The sequence below is a fragment of the Coniosporium apollinis genome (genome assembly GCF_000281105.1).
Source record: "Coniosporium apollinis CBS 100218 chromosome Unknown supercont1.28, whole genome shotgun sequence".
In the NCBI taxonomy this organism is placed as follows: Eukaryota; Fungi; Ascomycota; class Dothideomycetes; genus Coniosporium; species Coniosporium apollinis.
The window spans coordinates 412473-429099 of record NW_006913290.1 but is presented as its reverse complement, the minus strand read 5'-3'; the positions used below and the strand labels follow the sequence as shown (position 1 = coordinate 429099).

At 54.7% G+C, this 16627-nt stretch overlaps 4 protein-coding genes across 4 annotated transcripts; 3 read left to right on the top strand and 1 right to left on the bottom strand.

The window, feature by feature from the left end:
* Positions 1 to 5881: 5881 nt before the first annotated feature.
* W97_05885 (uncharacterized protein) lies at positions 5882 to 7018 on the top strand (the record flags this gene model as incomplete). Its single annotated transcript, XM_007783766.1, has 1 exon — positions 5882 to 7018. One exon carries the CDS (start codon positions 5882 to 5884, stop codon positions 7016 to 7018), a length of 1137 nt encoding a protein of 378 aa, XP_007781956.1.
* A 448-nt stretch (positions 7019 to 7466) lies between these two features.
* W97_05884 (uncharacterized protein) lies at positions 7467 to 9355 on the bottom strand (the record flags this gene model as incomplete). The annotated part of the gene is made up of 2 exons (XM_007783765.1): positions 7467 to 8144; positions 8201 to 9355. The coding sequence occupies 2 exons, from the start codon at positions 9353 to 9355 to the stop codon at positions 7467 to 7469; spliced, it is 1833 nt and encodes a 610-aa protein (XP_007781955.1).
* A 443-nt stretch (positions 9356 to 9798) lies between these two features.
* Positions 9799 to 11877, top strand: W97_05883 (uncharacterized protein; the record flags this gene model as incomplete). Its single annotated transcript, XM_007783764.1, has 4 exons — positions 9799 to 9854; positions 9911 to 9977; positions 10039 to 11631; positions 11683 to 11877. The coding sequence occupies 4 exons, from the start codon at positions 9799 to 9801 to the stop codon at positions 11875 to 11877; spliced, it is 1911 nt and encodes a 636-aa protein (XP_007781954.1).
* Positions 11878 to 13250: 1373 nt separating this feature from the next.
* Positions 13251 to 15946, top strand: W97_05882 (STE/STE20/PAKA protein kinase; the record flags this gene model as incomplete). The annotated part of the gene is made up of 3 exons (XM_007783763.1): positions 13251 to 15314; positions 15370 to 15469; positions 15534 to 15946. The coding sequence occupies 3 exons, from the start codon at positions 13251 to 13253 to the stop codon at positions 15944 to 15946; spliced, it is 2577 nt and encodes an 858-aa protein (XP_007781953.1).
* Positions 15947 to 16627: the final 681 nt, after the last annotated feature.

Genomic DNA, 16627 nt, shown 5'->3' with positions numbered 1-16627 from the left:
TAAGCTATGCAGTCGGGAGAGGAGTAGAGGAGAGGCATGGGAATGGATATCAAAGTCGTTGTACGCAGGTCATGTGATCCCCTACATAGATCTCATCCAGCCAGCATCCGCAGGCGTCCCTGGCAAGTTCGGGACCCTCGGGGCGACAACGTCTTCGTTCAAACCTGGATCGCTGACCGAAAACCGGGGAACCTGCATTGCGCAACTGTGACAAGGAATGGCATTTGAAACGGAATTATCCAGGGTGCTCGCATACACCCAGGGCAAGGGCACGACGGGAAGCTTTCTGCGCCTCGTCGACGCCTGAGCAGACTCGAGCAAAGGCTATCTCTTTGACATCTGCATTCTCGCGTCGTTGATGCGCCTAACGTACGAGTGGCGTGTTCTGCATCCGTGAATAGAGTCATACCCCTCCCGGCTCTGCAGGAACTTCTCCAGAAGATGCAGACGCCCCGTCGTCAAAAGCAATCGAGGGGCTTGGTTTCCCGTGAAGTGGCTCTGAAGACGGGAGAAGAGGGCCGGCACTTGTCAACGCTGAGCTGCGGGGGAGTACTTTTACGCGTGTCCTAAACCCTCGACGTCAACCACAAGAGTGAGGGGAATTCGATAGTTCATGTCGCGTGAGCGTTGGGCGGCTTGGCATGGAGCCAGTGGTTTCAACGACCGAGAAATATTCAGCGGCTGGAGTGATTGCGAAATCTTCCCTGACGAAGATCTGTAAAATCGTCAATTAGGGCTTCTTTTGATTGAGATGACGGACTGCGTGGCGCGCGACGGAGTCCGTCGAGGCCAGTATGTCCGGCTCCAAATGCTTTATGAGCGAAATTGACTGTGATAGAGGACTTCTATCCGGGGTGGCTGATTGAGCGAGACAGTCGATGAAAGCTGAGTGTGTTCACCCACGAACAGAGACGGGTCCAGCCAAGCTTCGTCCTCAAGGAACAACCCCAGCGGACATGCCGATCTCATGCAGCTCTCGGCATGTTAGTTCCCTATCCCCAGTACGATACAAGGGTTCCCCAAGAAAAGGCCGATGGCCCCCCCGACTGCACACAGCCAATAGCAAGAATCATGTGACTCAACACTGTGGGCTGAGTGGTTCGTTTCGAAACGGCAAGCTGGGAGGGCATGCGGCCCTTTTATGGACGACCCTTGTAACTTGTGGAGAGCTTCTACTCATTTTCTTAGTAAGTGTGAAGTCAAGCAGGAGTCGAAGTGTAGGTCATCCGATTGGTTGATAGCCCCTGTTTTGACCCATGCTTAACTTCAAACTTATTAAGAAGATCAGTAGTTGGGCAGAAATATTCGACTTGGATTGAGTTTGAAGCCCGATGGTTGATCCATGCCGTACCAAAAACAATTACCGCCTCAATCTTCACATTGCAGTGTAGGATCCAGTTAGAACGACTGAAGTCCGCAAGCACGATATTTCAGTGGTCGGACTCATGTCCTCGCCTGAGGTGAGTGCCAGAGTGAACTGCATGGAGACGAAGATCTGATCTAGATAATCTTCGAACCCACTCTTTGACCATGCATTTCCTGTCCGTTTCTTCGAGCCCTATCCATACGAGCGCGGCAGATCCATCAAACGCGGGCGCATGATGCATCAATCTCAACAGTCTTAGAACAAGCTACGAAAGGCGCCAGGCGACGGGAACGTTCGTTCTGTCAGGGCGATTGTCGTGTATCGACGCGTGGAAGAGATCACGCCTTGGAGATAACGTCCAAGGCTTACCCGAAATAAACGTGGCCACGCAAAAAACTAGATTCAGACATCGACACTCGACAACGGTATCGTATAGACTTACTATATCAGAATTGATACTGTTCGATCGCTCCTACTCATGGTTACAAGACTAAGCTATTTTGTTTGGATTTGGGTGCGTAATCGTTACTACAAAGGTCAATTACTATGATGCAGGGTGTCTCCGGCCATTTGGCGTGGCCGTCGTTTTTTCGGGTAAACGGCTGGCAACTGCCCGGGACCGAATTCTACGAAGCTCAACGGCCGCAATATCTCGCCCTAAGACGCGCCGGCTTCCCTCAGGCAGCCACAGCTCTGCACCGTAAAGCTTCAAGATATGCGCCGCATGCCGCTACGAAGACGCAGTTCGGTCCTGGAAGCAGCCGTCCAAGCTGTTCACTAACAGCTTGCCGTAAATCTAGGTGCTGTTACCTATCAAATCTTGCAAAGAACCGCTCACGGTGCGCGAGTCGCACGACAGCTGAGTCCGATCCCACGAACGCGCTTCATCAATGGCTCTGGGCCTTCTTCATCGCGTGGCTTCGGCGAGTGAAACGTGCAACGGCGAGGCGCCGCACGGATTCCCAGACGTGAGTTTCAACCCCAGAGGCCAGCCTGGACTCAAAATACCCTGGGTATCCTAGATATGCAACTTTAGCACTATTTTTTGAGCGACTGGATTGGAAGATAATACGACGGGGAAACCACCGAGTGAACCCGTGCGCAAGCAGCCTGTTCCTGACCGCCAAGATATAGTTTGCGGCAACATCCTACCTAGCGCGTCCCGCCAGCTCACTCTAATGTGGCTTACCGCTGCTTGTAAGAGGATTACCTGGGCTTTCATCATTGCACGTCCCCCTAGTTAGGCAGCAGCACAGTAGTACCGGCTCACCAGCAGCCATACCACGTAGCCGTAGGAAGGCCACACCAGGATGGAAGCCCTGAAAGAACATCACACTCGCACTAGCTTCTGACCTGGGAGTCGACATCAATATGTCTAAACGTAATGTTAGGTACCGTCTTAATCGTTTGTCAGAATGTCGCTGGTAAACCGACGCGAGGTACGGAGTATCTGGCAGCTGTTCAACGATCTTGTTCAACATTCCGAACTTCCTTGGCTTCTAGAAGGTTGGAGTCGCTAGAAAAACGCGTTCGAGATCCCTCGGCCATCAGTCGGAATATCGTTTAATTTACGCTTGCCAAGAAAATCTTCTTCAGTGCCTGTGCCTCTGCCCCTGCCCCTGCGCTAGCATTGCCGATGGCTTCATGCACCCGCAGTTCCGCAACGGCTGAACTTCTCGATAGTGGACGAGGCGTACCTAAGCGACACCAGGCAGTCCTTGCGTCTCCTGTGCCGCTCTTCTGTCAGAGCACAACAGATGATCGGAATGCAACACTCCAGGCTACCGGCAGGTGCCCACACGCCAGGCCATCAAGCCGGTCGACCCTCCCCTCGCACAAGGGCGTAGCATGAAGGCCAACTTTTTGGAGAATAATTTATCTGACACGAGGCCGACCTGCGGCTGAGCTTCCGGATTGCTTTAGCCCTACTCCCTATCACGGCTTGTACCAGTGCCGACTAGCGTTGTTCCTTTCATGTGCGGGACCACAATGGCGGAAAAGCAACCTCATGAGCGTACCTCAAGCAGTTAAAGTACGCTGGCACTGCATCCTCTTCCGCTGAGCCCCGGGTCTAGGGATCCGTAACATTGGTGTTTCCAAGCGGTACCAATCCAATGCCGTGTCTTTAGGTTCCCGTTTCTGTGCGCTTACCCAGGTGGCCCCACTTGCATATCATCGAGAGTACAACCCCAGAGCTGGTCTGCAGGAACCGGCTTGTGGTAGCTTGGTACTTGCACGGTAGTTCGTCAAGTACCACAGGCATGCCGCTGCGCGGGATCGCCTTTTTCCCATGTGCCTTTCAATTCCCTTCATCATCCTCCATGTCTTGTGCTCCGCCGCTCCTAGTTTGATTTGTCTGGGCGCCTCAATAGACAGAATCTTGGTTCGACAGAATATATCCAGGGCTGGGCTGAAAGGGCTGGCCGATGTCGTTGTACTTCTAACTTCGACAGCCGTCACGTTGGAAGATCCCTTGAACCCCCACTGCCCTCGTTTACTCTCATATCGTCACTCTCTCACCTTCTCGAGCTCAGCGTTGCTGTGTTGCCCTTCGAAGAGAAGTTCCCTTGTACTGTTTCCAGCCTATAATTGCCGCAGTACGTAATGTCCAGCTTTTTATACCCAGAATTTTATCTTAACGCTCCTGTTTGTACGTTGAGATGAGTTTGGCCGCTCGTTACGGAACATTTAAGTACCAGTCATGATAAGGCTGTTTACTCTATTGGATGCTAGACCACTATCACGTATGGTCAGTGGGGGGTATGCTGACATTTTGTGCTTAGCCAACTTTCAACCTCTGACTGCTCTTCGAAGCCTCCATGGTTCTATCAATCCTCCTCGCCGCGCATCTCTGCAATCGACCGCTTCAGTGTTCGCTAGAGCTCAACACCTGCATTGAGCGTTCAAAATAATCAACGGGCCACCCAGTCTTTATCCATATCTGCCGCTTTGGACTGTTCATGGGGGTGACAACAAAGACAATGCTCTTCCTCAGTAAGGGTCAGGCATCCAGGCGGTCCAGGCGGTCGTCCGTCGAATCTCATTGCGGCGAGGAATCGGGATTGGACTTTTGGCGATCTCCTTCGCTGAGCTCATCGATACAAGAAATACGAGGCGATTTACGGTCCCCGCTCCATTTGCAGAATCGAGAGCAACCTGGAAAAAGAAGCTCCGTCTTCGGCTTCCGTTCCAGGAGCAACACCGCAACCTCAAACACGTCATCAATTCGTTCCCGCCCTTCGACCATGACAGGACCAGAGAATGCATCTAGACAGTCATCACCAGAAAATAGGTCGTCCATAGATAGCCCAGCAGGGTCTAGTCGAACCTTCTTCTCACGTGGAAAGAAACACAGCCGTGAAGGTGCGCCATTTAGATCCAGTTCTGCTCTGGAGCACATCGATGAGCGAGAAATTGGCGGGCGAAGCTCGGTTCTGCTTCGGAGGGAACGACACAAACGAGTTCCAGATGAAGCTTGTAAGCCCTCGTACCTTGCAACATCGCTTTTGCGAGTGCTTACAGTTTGGTGCATCAGTTACCGAGAAAAGACCTACTATCTCGGCTCCGTTCAATTTCCAACATCTTACCCACACGCAACGGCAGCAGTTTCCCGCACTCGAGAGGACAAGTCAAAACGAGTTGATCGCCGAGTTCTGGGCTGTCAGAGCCTCTCAACTCCCACGACGTGAACTCGATGGAATCAAGGCTGAGGACCTGCAGGGTGCTACGTCTGAAGACCCTTTCCATGACTTCTCGGCAGAGACGAGGGAAACAGTGGCCTGCAATAAAGTTGCCCACCAACATGATGCAAGAACACCACCCACGCTAAGCCCTAGTCAGTCGCATGAGTTTACTCAGCGCGACTTACCGTCCCCAACCTCCAGTATGAGGTTACGACACAGCCGCTCGGTAGAGAGCTTCTCTCAGCTAAGAATCAAAGCACGTTCGCCTAGGTCATCAGGCACTCCGCTCTCACCGCATCGTTCGTCCCGACTTGTACTGCCTCCTGTAGATCATGCCACTGGGCAACAGGAGATGACTCTTACGCTTCGCGAATCCGATACACCCCAGAGAACTTCCTCTCGGGGATCAGGAATCTGGCTGAGAGGCTCTCGCCTAGGTTCCCCCCTTAAGTGGCCGTCGAACTTAGAAGATCCAGTGAAGTTGAATTCACTGTCACCTGGCGAACTACACGCTGTGCCTACGCCGGATCAAGCAACATGGCCCGCTGCATCTCCTTCATTCAGTATTTGTCTCGAGCAGGTGCCAGAGGAGCCAGAGACCTATTTTGCTCGCCGAGCATCGACATCGCACCAGGTAAACATGCCTCTGGACGCGCAGCGTCGGTCTCCCCCCAAGACATCAGTGACAAAGCCTCCGCCCAAGCGGTACTCGGCCTTTTACGATCAGCTGAGCTCACCCACACAGCCACGAAGTCGTGCTCATGCACGACCGGGATCACAGATGTCTGATACTTTGGACTCTCCATCTAAGCCACAATTTGTCGAGTGTACAATGCGAAGAGCTCCGTCAGGAAATGGTCATACGCCGTCCTTCAGGGATTTTGAGGATTCTTGGGAGGATCACATTGACTACTGCTACGACAACGAGATGGAGGCCTGCTGCGACGTTGACTGGGATGGCCGCGAGCCAGACAGCGGGTCTTGCCGCACGGCTGCCTTGAGCGACGATTCACGTCCGGCCACTACTGTAGAGGATTCCGAGGTGGATACCTCGATCACGAACGCCCCCAGGTTCAATGTCAACAAGAAGCTTCCTCCCGCACCATGTCCTCTCATGTCGCCTTTTCCTCCGGCTCCGCCGGGCTCGTCCGCTGTCACTGATCTATACCATTATCAGTCCTCTTCCTCATTGTCCCCAGTTGGCGCTAACAATGTTACTCATTATGGCGCTTCCGCGCAGACCATTGGTTCGCCAACAGTCGCCCAATGTTCCGAGCCCGACTGGAGCAGCTTTGCGCCTTCCGTTTATATCCCCCAGCACTTGAAGTATGAGCCACTGAAGGAAGATCTGGATGAAGGACTTCTCGCCGAGTACGAATCTTGCGACTTTCATCATCCCATCTTCAACCTTTCTCATGATGTACGCGTTAACTTCAATCCTGTCAGCAAGCGCAGCTCGCTTGACAGCAGTATCCCTTCCGAAAGCACATCAGGCCCAGGGTCGATCATGTCCTCCACCAGGCGCTCAGCAAGCTCCGCAACCAGCATGCCTGAGCTGGTCTACAGCCGGCGGGCACGTGAAGCTCTTGACCGCGTGGTTGACCACTTGGCCGAGCAGATGGCAACCTTCGCCGACCTCGAAGAAGACGACGAGGACAAGGAAACCTCTAGCAACATCAGGCGCAGCGATCTCACGGAGCCAAGAGGCCACACGTTCTTCTCTGTTGAGGAAGAAAAGGCCGAGGAAGACGCACATTATCCGAACGTGGGCGACATAGCCGAGGAGATCCCAGTGGTGCTTCATCAGCACGAGCGCGAGCGCGCAGCCTCCGAGAGCGTCGCAGAGTCAATCGTAAGGGGTTCGTTAGTGCAGGCGCGCCAGCGAGCAGCAACCCTCACACCGAGCAGCACGGCGCATACACTATCGCTGTTCCCGGCGCCACCGAGGACACGGGTGATGACGCCGTAGGCAGCACGCAGACTCCTACGCGAGTGTGCTGTTTGTACGATTTCATGACATGTGCTGTACTATCTTCATGACTTTCCTTAACTCCAGATGCTTGTCTTGCTGGCAGGTTTCTGTTTGTATAATGATTAATGGACGAGGAGAGATGTTGATCCCTCAAAAAAGTCACATACCCTTTGGTTGTCATCTAAAACCATCGTATCGGCGTTTCGCAGCTCCAAAAGCGTTGCACGTGCGCGCAAAGCGCAGGGCTAGAGTTTACGGTTATTCTTTCTCGACACACAACGTGTCGAACGTGTGCGTTCAAACGGCCTCGCAGATGAGACGAGGGCCTAGCTGTTGCAGACCGCGGTTTGTTTCATGGAATAATAGTAGATACTCGAGCCAACTGACACTGACGTATCCGCTTCTCCATGTTCTGATATTGTCCATACGCCATCTACATCGTGCTTCACCGCACACCCCAAACCCCCAGCACATCCCCCGCCCCGCTCTCCCTTTCCCCCTCCAACCTCTTCGCCCTCCGCACCAACAATCCCACGCAGAGCGGACCGAGGACGGTACACAACACAATCGCCCACGTGACTACAAGAAAGATGTCTGACTCCCCTCCGCTTCCGGAAGACGCGAAGATCCCATTCGTCTCTGCGATCGAGGAGATCAGGAAGCCGATCTCGCCGCGGGCTACCATCGCGCTGCCGAGGATGGCGGCTGGATACAGGGAGCGAGGCTTCGCGGGATTTTCGGAGCGGAAGCGGGCCTGCCGTGTTGGGGGTTCAGGAGCGGGAGGGGAAGTGGCGGCGGATGCGACGGGGATGGACAAGAGCTCTGTTGCTGGCTGCGGCTCCGGCGGGTCGCTGCTTCGCGCAGAGGCCTGCGTAGGCTTCTGCGGCCGAGGAGATGTGGTCTTGCTCAAGTCGCTTCTACGGCCCCAGAAGTGGGCGAGACGTGGGATTTGTACCTTGACGCGCGCGTATTCGAGAATCTTGGAAGGCGGTGCTGAGAGCCGGATAAGCCAGATCCCGCAGACCAGCTTAGCAAAGGCCATCAGGATGGTGTAGATCATGCCGCGCCAGAGTACGGGGCCGGTGAACATGCGGGTGATGGGTATGGAGAAGCCGATTGACGCCTTTCGACGTGCTAGTTATTGTGCTGCTTGACTTGTCAGACGTGGCTTGGACTTACGAAGAACAAGGGTTTGAGGATTCTATTTACGGCTTGTTCGTAGTACACCTCGTAGACTGCTATGCCAGAGTTTCCGTTACTGATATCTCCTATCAATGGCCCCTCTACCAGCCTGTTACTATGCGATATGGCTTCAGCTGAACCGGTAGGAGCCGTAACCTCTGCTTCTACGCTGTTCCGGCTTGGCTGCGTATCTGCGGGCTGTGACTGCTTCGCGGGAGTCAGATCACTTCCACCTGCATCGGGCAAAGAAGGCCTTCTATTTCTGCCCTTTGGGTCTATGCATATATGTGGCACCTCTTCGTCCCACCAGCTGATAGCGGCGCCCGCTAGGTAGGCCGCGAAGAGGTTTGATGTACCAGCATACGATGCTCCCGTAACAAAGCCCAGGAGCAAGGGAGTATGCACGGCGAAGGCAGTCTGTATACGGGACAAGGTCCTGTGCACGAATCCTGACTGATTGCCCTGGCGTTGGCCGTTAAGCCAGACCGTCAGTGGCTTGACGAGGAGTCGGCAGGCAACCGGGACCGCAACAGCAAATGCGAGAGATACCAGGACAGGCCTAACCACCGTCACAGCGCTGATGGCATCTGATGAGCCGCCAAGATTCGAGATCACTTGCACCATCACCAGTCCTACAACATCATCCATCATGGCGGCACTGGTGAGAACAACGCCGAGACGAGTTGTCGTCAGGCCACTAGCACTCAGCACCGTGAACGTCGTGCCTAGACTAGTGGAGCACGGTGCCGCGCCCGCCGCGAACGCCTGTAGTGGAGTTGCCCAGACGAGGCCTTGCAAGCTGAACGAAAGACTTATTGGAACGCTGATGCCGGTGATAGCCACAACGGTTGAGAGGGCAAGGTTTGCTTTGAGGGAGGAGAAATTGGTCGACAAGCCTCCTTCGTATACAAGTAGAATAAGGCCAAGATAGCCTAACTGGACGATTACTTCCTGGGGTTCTAGTCCGAGCCATTGAGCACCCGGCACGCCCCAGGCGACTCCGAGGAAGACCTGGCCGAGCAGCCCGCAGTAGAGGGTTTTATCGAGGACAGAGTTGATGGTATTGAGAAGCAGTAAGAAAGATGACTGAATAAGGATAGTGATGATGCTTGGTTCATGATATGGGAGAGATGTGGAAGATGAGTCCGCCATGTTTGGTAATCTAATGTGGCCTCAAAACGACAACTCAGCAGCATGAGGGCCTTGTGGGATTTATCAGAACCGATTAAACGAAAGGATATCGCCTCTCTCTATGACTGGCAACATCGAATCCAGCGCGATGGTATTTGTAATAGGGGACTACCTCTAGAGACCAGATAATGGAATCAAAAAGATGTAGTACTGTCTTGGAACACTACTGCTACCGAATTCTAATGAGAAGTGCGCGAGCAGTGAATTCTGGCTTGACGTCGCTGGCATCGCTGTCAAAGATCTCCCGCTGTCGGCCAGGATCCCCGTCTGCTGGCGATTTTCAAGGTTGGTGCGGGACGTTGCCGGGCCCTGCTTTCCACCGTTTCCTCGACCCAAACAGCTGCGCAAGCCACACATGCCTTCTTCACTCGCTGTCTTCGCTGTACAGATGGTTTCCCGTAAGCATGGCGCTACTTGAACAGCGATGGGTGACAGTCCAGCAGAAGACGTTCACGAAATGGTCAGCCCCGACTCGTACTGTAGGAAGAGATAGTTTATAAGGACTAACGGGCGCAGGCTAAACAACAAGATCCAAGCCAGAGATGTACAAATCGACGACTTGGTGCATGATCTTTCCGACGGCGTTAGTTTTGACTGCAAACCCCCCCTTGCAAAGCCTTCAATGACTCACTAGCATGCAATAGGTCGTACTCATCCACCTCCTCGAAATTCTCAGCCAGGAATCCCTCGGGCGCTATGCCTCCCGCCCCAAGCTCCGCGTCCAGCGTTTCGAGAATGTGAACAAAGCGCTCGACTTCATCAAAGCGAGGCGAATACAGCTTACGAACATCGGCGCGGAGGATGTGGTGGACGGCAACCGCAAGATCATACTGGGTCTGATATGGACATTGATTCTCAGGTTCACGATCAGCGACATCAATGAGGAGGGGCTGAGCGCCAAAGAGGGCTTGCTGCTGTGGTGCCAGAGGAAGACTGCATGCTATGAGGAGGTCGAGGTGCGGGACTTCTCCACAAGTTGGAATGATGGACTGGCTTTTTGTGCACTGCTTGACATCCACCGACCAGACCTCATTGACTACGATAGCCTGGACAAGAGCGATCACCGCGGCAACATGCAATTGGCCTTTGATATTGCTTCCAAGGAGATCGGCATCCCAGATCTCCTCGACGTTGAAGATGTCTGCGATGTGGCCAAACCGGATGAACGATCACTTATGACATACATTGCGTACTGGTTCCACGCCTTCTCGCAGATGGAGAGGGTCGAGAACGCAGGAAGGAGAGTGGAGAAGTTCGTCCAGAATATGCAAGGCGCCTGGTCGATGCAGAATGATTTCGAGCGACGGATGAGGGATTTACTGCGCCAGATTGCTCAGCAGAGGCAGGAGTGGGAAGAGGCTAGGTTTGAAGGCACATACACGGACGCAAAGAACCAAGCCACAGAGTTCACAGTGTACAAGAGGAGCCAGAAGCGGAAGTGGGTAGCGGAGAGGTCGGATCTCGTTGGGCTGCTCGGGAACATCAAGACAAAGCTCAGCACGTATAGGCTACGACCGTATGAGCCTCCGCCGGAGCTGAGTTTGGAAGCTCTTGACCGGGCATGGATGGGTCTGATGCAAGCAGAACGAGACCGGAGCCAGACTATCAACGAGACCATTAGAGACATCAAGAACGCGCTGCGCCGCTCTTTCGCCGACAAAGCGAACGACTTTGCCCTCGCCCTGAACACCCTAGCGACTTCGATATCTGGCTTGGAAGGCGACGTTGAGGACCAGCTGCGACACAGCCAGAAGATTAGCGAGAACCTCCAGCCTCTGGATCAGTACCTCGGCATCATCTCCGATCTAGATCAGCAATGCGCCGAAGCGAACATAGAAGAGAACGACTTCACCACCTACACGTACGACGAGCTCGAATACGAACTAGGCCTGGTCAAGTCCAGCGTGTCGAAGAAGCTCGCCTTCCTCGAGAACCAGATGGTCGCGAGAAACATGACGAACCTCACCCCGATACAGCTCGAAGAATTCGAATCCGTCTTCAGACACTTCGACAAGGACGTCAGCAATTCGCTGCAAGAGCTCGAGTTCTCAGCGGCATTGGCCAGCCTGGGTCTTGTGTACGACGAAGCGGAAATGCATGAGAAGTTCAGGCAGACCAGCGGGGGGCGGGACCATGTCACCTTTGAGCAGTTCATCAGGTTCATGGTCGATGAGACGGAAGACCAGAACACGGCGGAGCAGGTGTTCGAGAGCTTCAAGGAGGTTGCGGATGGAAAGGTATGGCTGATCTGCCGCTGCCTGCCATGAAGCAAGACTAACAATGCTCAGCCATACGTCACCGAACTCGACCTACGACACTCTCTTGTGCCGGATGAAGTGATTGACGACTTGGTAAAGACTATGCCGGAGCACAAGGGCCCCGATCTTCAGGAGGACAGAGACATGCCGAAGTACGACTACATCACTTACATGGAGAATTTCATGGGGATGACGAACGGGCATGTTAACGGGTTGAAACGCTGACACGGAATGAGTGGTCTGATTGTATTCTGGGCTGCACATGCTTCTGCAATCGGCGTTTGGTGGTGGATCTTGCATTGGAGCGGAGCGTTACTGGGGGAGGGGGGTCGGACATTGATTGTATGTGCATATACGAAGTCTATGAGGCTGATAATACATCATACTGAAACATGATGGTTCTATTGTTGATCAAAGGAGCTTTTGCCGTCTTGCACTTCGAATGCTCGTGGAGTGAAGGTTAGATTTGTTGTTGATTAAAGGGGTTTCGGCCGCCTTGAGTTCCCGAGTACATGTGGATGACCGTCCTGACTGTAGGAAGAATCTCCATCTCTCCATCCCCAGCCCGGCTGCAGCCTGTGAAGGAGCATCGTGGGAAGCAGCATGGCAACTCGATGGCCGTGAAACGTAGCGCAGGCCTGTAACAAGCCACTCCAGCGCCGTCCAGGGTCCGAGGTCGGGGGGGATGATTCCCCTGGATTGCGGCTGCACCCCAAGTCTGGTTCAGCAGCTCACCAGCGCTTGTCACTCGAAGCGCGAGTCGTCTTGCCGGGCGACGCTCTCGGCCCCAATGTGCAGCATTCCACTTTGCGCGCGCGACGAATGAAGGCCGCTCAAGCTCCAACTGCTGTGTGAAAGAAAGCGGGGCTAAGCCTCTTCAGGCCCGGCGGACCGACTGCCTTGAACTGCCAGGGCGGCGCCCTCAACCGCCAGAAACGCCCCCAGACGTGCCCAGCGCCGCACTCAGTACAACGTCCACCACCGCTGTAGGTACCACAGCCTGTGTCCTTGCCTGCTCCACCACTGACTTGACAACCCAAGATCGGCTGCCTCGAGAATCCGTTTGTTCTGTCGCTCCGGATCCCGTCACCCGTTCACCCCCCCACCACCGTCAACAACCCCCCGCAGTACCTTCGCCGTTTCGGAGACCGCCCGGTAGATCTACAGTGCAAGAGTCGGTTTCTGCAGCGGGAACGCTGCAAATTGCTTGTTCTCTCTTTGCTCCCTCGGGAAGCGCGACCGCGTGGTCGGCTTCTGTGGGCAGCTTTGTCTAACCGCCGTCGCTCTCCTCGAAACATAGCAGAAGTAGTACCCGTAGCTCTGGACAGTTAGGCGCGCTGCCTTGAGAAAGAGAAAGGGCCGCTTAAGATGTCGTCTTCGCATCAGCACCCGTAAGTGCCTGTCGTGAGGGGCCTACACATCACCCACACCTCGAATCCTCTCAATGCTGGAAGAGATATCAATGTTGAAACAAGATCTAGCCGTGGCAGGTCCTGGCGATGGGCCTGAGCGTGTACTCGGTGGACTGTGTTATCTTGTGCTTCGATCGGAGTGACACGCTGCGTCCACTTGTGCTGAAGAATGTTGGCTGACTCGAGATGACTACCAGCGTCTACACTCCTAATCAGTTCATGAACCCCGGCCCAGCCCCTCGTCCCCCGACCGACCGCCCCCGCTTCAACCTTACCCCCTCAGCTAGCAGCTTGCCGGGTAGCATGTCCGGATTGAGCTTACAATCACCATCCTCAACCGGTTCCCAAACATCCTTGCTAGTAAATCGCTCAATGACGGAGAAGGTCGGGGGTGGAGCATATTCAGTAGTCAAAGATGGACACGCGAAGGTGAAGGAAGAAGGCCTTTTCAAGGGGCTGGTGTGGTCAGACAGATACCTGGTGCTGCGAGAGTTCCAGCTGGACTTCTTCAAGAGCAACAACACGGCCAAAGTGTCGTATTCGATACAGTTAAGGGACATCACAAGCATCACCCGGTCCGAGGTCTATTCGTATTCGTTTGAGATCACACGGACCATGAGCTCTGGCTCGGGAGCATCTCCACCACGTGATGGCCCTACGAAAGTTCTCATCTGCAAAGTCGACACGGACGACGAGGTGTACTCATGGATAGATTCCATCTACCAGCGATGTCCGAGCATGGGCGGTGTCAGCAATCCGACAAACTTCACGCACAGAGTACACGTTGGCTTCGATCCTACTACTGGCGCCTTCGTTGGACTGCCATCGGAGTGGGAGAAGCTCCTTACAGCATCAGCCATCACCAAGGATGATTATGCCAAGAACCCCAAGGCCGTGCTGGAAGTCCTCGAATTCTACACCGAGAAGCTCGTGAAACGTGCCGAGGACCCTGCAGCTTACCCTAGCCTTACCCCAACTCCATCAATTGAGCCTGCTATGAACAAGCAGCTTGGCTATTCAAACAGCGGCCACTCAATAGCGCCGCCTCGCCCCGCTCCTCCAAACGGATTTAGACGCGAGGACAGTTACAATACGCCGAGGTCGGGAACGTCGACACCGACGACGAGAACCGCAAGCGAGAGGAATGTAGCGGACAGATCCCAAGCGCAGGCGCAAGCCGAGGCTCAGGCGGAAGAGCGGTGGCGGAGGAAGGAGGAAGAACAACGCCAACAACGTGAGCGCGAGCAGCAGCAACGCGAGCAGGAACGGCGCGAGCGTGAAGAACAAGATGCTTACAACGCATCGTTACCGAAGACTCGCACGCCGCTGGCGAAGCAAGAGGTGGGAGGCGGGGGGTACTTTGACGAGCCGAAGGACGCCTCCGCGCGCTACAATGCGGCGCGGCCCGCCCCTTCCGCACCCGGTGGCTTCAAGGATCGCCAACAGTCGCCGGGATCGCAGCGGCAGTTAAATGCTCAGCGAGCTGCACCGTTGCCGCCAGCGGGTCAGAACGGTGCAAGCGCTGGAGCGAGGGCGCCTGCAACGAAGGCCCCGTCCGCTGTCCAGCGACAACCTTCTTCGAGTTCGACCCAACGCTATGCGCCTGGCCAGGCTTCACAGTTGTCGACCCAAGCATCTAACGGTGTGAATGGTCAGACATCCGTGCAAGCTCGACAGCCCGCTCCCACTCACGTGAAGCCGCTCAATGTAGCAACCAAGCAGCCCACAGGAGCCCCGTCGGCAAATGACGAGAGGAAGAAGGCGGAGCAGGCTCTTACGAAGAAAGAAGAGGCCCCTCGCAAGGATGTTCGTATGTCGAGCATGTCGGAGAGTGAGGTTATGGCTAGGCTACGAGAAGTAGTATCGAAAGACAAGCCGCTCGACTCCTACAATAAGCAGAAAAAAATCGGCCAGGGTGCTTCCGGCTCCGTGTATGTTGCCAGAGTACGGGAGAGTGCGCCATCTCCGACCGCCAGGACGCTGTTGCGCGAGAACGGTCCGAGGGCGCAGGTGGCTATCAAGCAGATGGACCTACGGAACCAGCCCAGGAAGGAGCTCATCGTGAACGAGATCATCGTCATGAAAGACAGCAAGCACCCGAACATTGTCAACTTCCTGGATGCGTTCCTTCAAGAAGAGCAGTTCGAGTTGTGGGTGGTCATGGAGTTCATGGAGGGTGGTGCCCTGACGGATGTCATCGACAACAATACTTCGATAAGCGAAGACCAGATTGCGACGATCTGCCTCGAGGTATGTCTGTCCCGTGCAGATAACGCGAATGAGGAGCTAACCAATCTTGGCGTAGACATGCAAAGGCCTTGAGCACCTTCACTCGCAGAACATCATCCACCGCGACATCAAGAGCGACAACGTCCTGCTCGACGGCCGCGGCAACGTCAAGATCAGTACGTTCCTCCTCTTCCCTTAACCACAAACCTCCGTAACAGCTCTCATACTAACTCCTACCAGCCGACTTCGGTTTCTGCGCCAAGCTCACCGAGCAACGCAGCAAGCGCGCCACCATGGTCGGCACGCCCTACTGGATGGCGCCCGAAGTGGTCAAGCAGAAGGAATACGGCTCCAAAGTCGACATCTGGTCGCTAGGCATCATGGCCATCGAGATGATCGAGTCGGAGCCGCCGTACCTGAACGAGGAGCCGCTCAAGGCGCTTTACCTGATCGCCACGAACGGGACACCGCGCCTCAAGAAGCCAGATAAACTCAGCAAGGACCTCAAGGCGTTCTTGAGCGTCTGTCTCTGTGTGGACGTAAAGAGCCGCGCCAGTGCGACAGAGCTGATGGGTCATGAGTTCTTGAAGGGGGGATGTAGCTTGGCCAGCTTGGCGCAGCTGCTGGCGTTCAGGAAGAGCGGGGCGCACTGAGCGGACGGGGGGGAAAGGCAAGCGGATATCCGAATCTCACGACCTCGTCTTCGTAGGATTTGCTCCTTTTTTCGACAACCATCTCGGCCAGACTCCAAGGAAAGTTGCGCCTAACTCGTTCGAAGCAAAGAAGTGTGCCATAGATTCCCCATGCATACCTCGAAAGCGAGCTGGCAGCAAACACCTTTACACAACATACTACCGGCGTACCACAGTGGGCATCATCACGCTTCAGTTTAGGAATTAGCACGGATCAAGCACTCCTCATCACATGCGTGCAAGGGACAACCAGATCGGGCTTCTTGTATCGGACCCGATCGGCACATGTTTGACGGATCTTCTTCCCTCGTCCTCAGTTTCTCATTTTGCGGGTTTCGTGGCGGGCACAATGCATTTGCGGGATACCTCTTTTCCTTAATCTTTGTTTCTTCGTCTGGGAACGAGCGGGGCGGCGGTGGCGGTGGTAGACGAGTACTTCTTGGCTCCCTTGAGTGTTTCCTCTGAAGAACTTTCTCTTTTCGAGCACGTGATGACTCACGTGTCTTTCATTGTGGGCTGGGATTTTGCACGAGAGGCTGGTTGGTGGAGCGCGCAACTGGGCGCGCGTCAGGCTTTGATGCGGGTGGATGGAGCAGGGATCGCAGGGAAAAGGGCGCCCTACTAGGGATAGGGAGAGAAAGA